A 4,044-nucleotide genomic window follows, 5' to 3' on the forward strand; every position below is an offset into this window, starting at 1 on the left:
AGGGCGGAGCAACACCTCGAAGTGAGTTCAGTGTGGGACGCCCGTCTAGGTCTTGGAGCAGGGACCCAGCCCAAGCGCCGACTTGTCACTGCCGCTGCGCTTCTGTCCCCTACCCCAAGCAGAGCCACCTGCAGTTCTCTCTCCTCTCAGGCCTTTGGCCGCAGCCTCCTCTGCCAGGAGCCCTCTTCCTCCTCTCTGCGCCACCTGCTCCTCGTCCCGCTTGAGCCTCTGCTTTGCCCTTCCTAGCCTCCTCGGGTCCCGGGGTCCTGGGGCGGCCCTCCCCGCCCTGGCCACGGAGTCCCAGCGTTCTTGTCATTCATTTGCCTCTCAGGGTGTGTTTGTTGATGCTGGAGGTAGCAGGCTGTGTGTGAAGGGCCAGCCAATAAGGGTTTTAGGCTTCTTGGGCTGGGTGGCGTCTGTTGCGTGTTCTTTTTTATAACTCCTTACCAGTATACAAATTGTCCAATGTGGTGGTGCACACCTGTAAGTCCAGCGCTGCGAGAGGCTGAGGTAGGAGATTGCTTCAGGACAGCCTGGGCAATATAGCAAGACCCCGACTGCAAAAAATTGAAAGTTAGCCAGGTGTGGTGGTGCCTGTAGTCTCAGCTACTCAGGAGACCAAGGCGGGAGGATCACTTGAGCCCAGGGGGCCAAGGCTGCAGTGAGCTATGATTGCGCCTCTGTGCTCCAGCCTGGGCCACAGAGCCAGACCTGATCTCTAGAAGAAGTAAAACTCTTAGTTCATGAGGTGTACAAAAACAGGCTTGATTTGGCTCATGGGCGGGAGTTTGCCGCCTTCTGGCTTAGAGGACTGCGGGAAAGGGCGGCTGGCAGGCGAGGATGGGCCCCCAGCTCTCTCTGCCTCCACAGCTGAACCACCCATCCGTGGTCCTTCATGTCATCAAAAGATCAGCCTGTTCCAGCGGCTCCTTGAGGTTGCAGGGAGTCCCCTCCTGAGTCTAAGCCACTCATGATCTAATCACCCTCCTAATGCCATCCATGTGGCTTCGCCCTGGCGAGCACCGTCCTGGAGCCATCTTTGGGCATCCCCTCCCCTGCCCGTCTCCCTCTCCCACCCCAGAGGCCTCTGTGTCCAAGAAGAAGCGCATGTGCGTGAAGCTGGTGCCCCTGGGAGCTGCGGACACGGCTGTGTTTGACATCCGGCTGAGCGGGAAGACCAAGACGGTGCCAGGATACCTGCGAGTGGGGTAGGGCCTGCGCCAGCCTCCGGCCTTCCCTGTGCCCGACTCCCGATCTGTGAGTGACTCTCCTGTGGCCTCCTGCCTCTTGTGCTGCCTTAGATTCTGCATGTTACAATGGGGGCTGGCGCACCACCTTGTAGGACGCTGGCAAAGCGTCAGTGAGTGATGTCTCGATACACAGAGCAGCCGGGCGTGGGCCTCAGGCCTGCAGCCCCAGCTACTCAGAAGGCCAAGGCAGGAGGATGGCTCGAGCCCAGGAGCTTGGGACCAGCCTGGGCAACATGGCAAGATCCCATCTCTACAAAAAAGTTAAGAAATTAGTCACCATGGTGGCATGCCCCCGTAGTCCCAGCTACTCAGGAGTCTGAGGGAAGAGGACTGCTTGAACCCAGGAATTCAAGACCAACCTGGGCAACATAGCGAGTCCTCGTCTCTACAAAAAGTAGCACAAAATCAGCCGGGCATAGTGGCGCCTATGGTTCCAGCTATTGGGGGCAGAGGCCCAGGACCACGGAAGCCCAGGCGGTTGAGGCTGCAGCGAGCCACGACCGTGCCGTTGTACTCTTGCCTGTGCCACAGAACCAAACTCCATCTCTAGAAAAAAGTTCCATGGAGCAGCGATTAGCACCCGGCGCGGTAGCGTGTCACCGTGGGTGGGGGTTGAGATGCCGAAACGAATGCCCCGAGAGGCAGCAGTGCCCGGGCCCCGCCTCCCCGGCACAGCTCTGCCCTGCCACCCTGGGCCAGACCCTCCCGTCTCCCTCCGCCAGGGACATGGGCGGCTTTGCCATCTGGTGCAAGAAGGCCAAGGCACCACGGCCAGTGCCCAAGCCCCGAGGGCTCAGCAGGGACATGCGCAGCCTCTCCCTGGACCCGCCCGGGCTGCCCAGGTGAGCCTTGGGGTGCGAGGTGGGGCAGCCGTGGGGGAGGCCCGGGCCTGACCCGGGCCCTCCCCCAGCAAGGGCAGCTTCCCAGAGCGGACGTTGTCACGACTGGGCTCCCGGGCATCCACCCTGCGGAGGAACGACTCCATCTACGAGGCCTCCAGCCTCTACGGCATCTCGGGTGAGCAGCCTGGGGAAACCGAGGCCTGGAGGCAGGGGTGCTCCAGCCGGCGGTTAGCAGCCTGGAAGGTGCCCCCGTCCCCTGCCCCACGCCCGACTCAGCTCCGTGGAAACGGGAAGGGGCAGCCACCGGGTGTGTGCGGCCGTGGCCTGAGCCCCCTCGCTTCCTCCTGTGTGTTTCTCCAGCCATGGATGGGGTTCCCTTCACACTGCACCCCCGATTCGAGGGCAAGGGCTGTGGGCCTCTGGTGAGTCGGTGGGGTCCAGGGGGCCAGGGTCTGGCTCCGCTGTCGCCCCCTAGTGGCCAGGATGCCCCACACCCGGCGCCCCCGCACGAGGGCGGGTCCGTCGGGAGGCTGGGCATCGCCCTGGGCAGTCACTGCGAGGCCTCCGGTTCCAGGAGGGCGGAGTGGGAGGGGAGGGCTGCCTCGGCCGGCGGCTGTGAGGGGCGGGGAGTCTGGGCAAGTGCCAGGGGCTTCTGGGAGTCAAGAGAGTGGGGCTCCCGGCTGCCACCATGGCTGACGCTCCCCTGCCCGCCAGGCCTATTCTGCCTTCGGGGACCTGACCATCAAGTCTCTGGCAGACATTGAGGAGGAGGTGGGTGCAGGGCTGGGGGCCCAAGGATGCGGGTGCCCCCCTGGGTGGCCCCGATCTCCCCTGGGCCCCTTCTGCCCCCAGCACACCCCGCTCCCCAGGGATCGAGATCACCCAGTCCCTGGGAGCTCCCTTCTCCGTCACCCGTTTCCTCCACGGCTTCTCTCGCTCACTGCCCCCTCCCAGTACAACTACGGCTTCGTGGTGGAGAAGACAGCGGCCGCCCGCCTGCCCCCCAGTGTCTCCTAGCCCCTCGCCCGGGGGAGTCCCCAGCCTGGCCCCACCGCACCCCACGCCGGGAGCCCCCGCCACAGGAGAGCCGCCTGCGCGGTGGCGGCCCTTGGCGGGCCCTGAGGGTGGGGCTGGGCGGAAACCAGTGCCTTCAGGTCATGTGTGTCAAACCCTCCGTGCCCGGTGCTGCCGGGCTCCTGTAATAAACACTACCTGTTCCCACTGGAGTCCTGGTCCCGGATCCGGGGGCACGGGAGCCCACGGCCAGCGTGCACCAAGCAGGCAGGAGGAGGGGGTCCTGGGGGAGGCGGCACTCTGGGGGTCCATCCTGCGGAACGGGAGACCGAGGCCTGGGGGTGAGGGAGCCCCCATCCTGGCGCCGGCGAAGCCCGTCCTTGGCCGTGGCCCTCCAGCACGATCGCGGCGGAAGGTAGCACCGGCTGCTGTCTGCGTCTCGAGAGTCCGGCCCCAGCACCCGACGCGCCGGTGCACGGTGGAGTCGTTCCACAGTCCCAGGAAGCACAGGTTTTGTTGCTGCTTGACAGCCAGGGAAACTGAGGCACAGGTGCTGAGGTCCCAGCTGGACCTTGAGCTCAGAACCTGCTGTCTTAGCCAGCAGCCTGTCCTGCAGGTCCTGTTCCTCTGCTGTGTCATGTGGTCGTGTGGCAGGTGCCAGACACATGGTCTGTCCCCATTGGTCACACTCGTTCTGTAAAGTTGCTGTGAAAACTGAATTTGAGGCCCAGCACAGTGGCTCATGCCTGTAACCCCAGCACTTTGGGAGACTGAGGCAGGAGGATTGCCTGAGCCCAGGGTTCAACACCAGCTTGGGAACCTTGGCGAGACCTTGTCTCTACAATGAATCAAAAAGTTAGTCGGGTGTGGTGGCACGTGCCCGTAGTTTCAGCTACTGGCAGACTGAGGCAGAGGATCCCTTGAGCCCAGCAGGTGGA

General features: G+C 63.7%; 1 protein-coding gene across 1 annotated transcript; it reads left to right on the top strand.

Annotated features, from left to right (window-relative positions):
- Positions 1 to 999: 999 nt before the first annotated feature.
- On the top strand, positions 1,000 to 3,313 carry MVB12A (multivesicular body subunit 12A). Its single transcript, XM_008066042.2, has 6 exons — positions 1,000 to 1,208; positions 1,973 to 2,092; positions 2,161 to 2,267; positions 2,453 to 2,514; positions 2,807 to 2,863; positions 3,047 to 3,313. The coding sequence occupies exons 1-6, from the start codon at positions 1,000 to 1,002 to the stop codon at positions 3,107 to 3,109; spliced, it is 618 nt and encodes a 205-aa protein (XP_008064233.2). The 3' UTR covers positions 3,110 to 3,313.
- Positions 3,314 to 4,044: the final 731 nt, after the last annotated feature.

This window comes from Carlito syrichta, unplaced genomic scaffold (assembly GCF_000164805.1).
Source record: "Carlito syrichta isolate Samal-C Ts95f unplaced genomic scaffold, Tarsius_syrichta-2.0.1 Scaffold104752, whole genome shotgun sequence".
NCBI lineage: Eukaryota > Metazoa > Chordata > Mammalia > Primates > Tarsiidae > Carlito > Carlito syrichta.

Bases quoted from the DNA above. Each gene is read 5' to 3' on its own strand.
- MVB12A (XM_008066042.2), top strand. From the start codon at position 1,000: ATGTGGCTTCGCCCTGGCGAGCACCGTCCTGGAGCCATCTTTGGGCAT. The intron at 2,093-2,160 runs GTGAGCCTTGGG...GCCCTCCCCCAG, and splicing joins GACCCGCCCGGGCTGCCCAG to CAAGGGCAGCTTCCCAGAGC. The intron at 2,515-2,806 runs GTGAGTCGGTGG...CCTGCCCGCCAG, and splicing joins GCAAGGGCTGTGGGCCTCTG to GCCTATTCTGCCTTCGGGGA.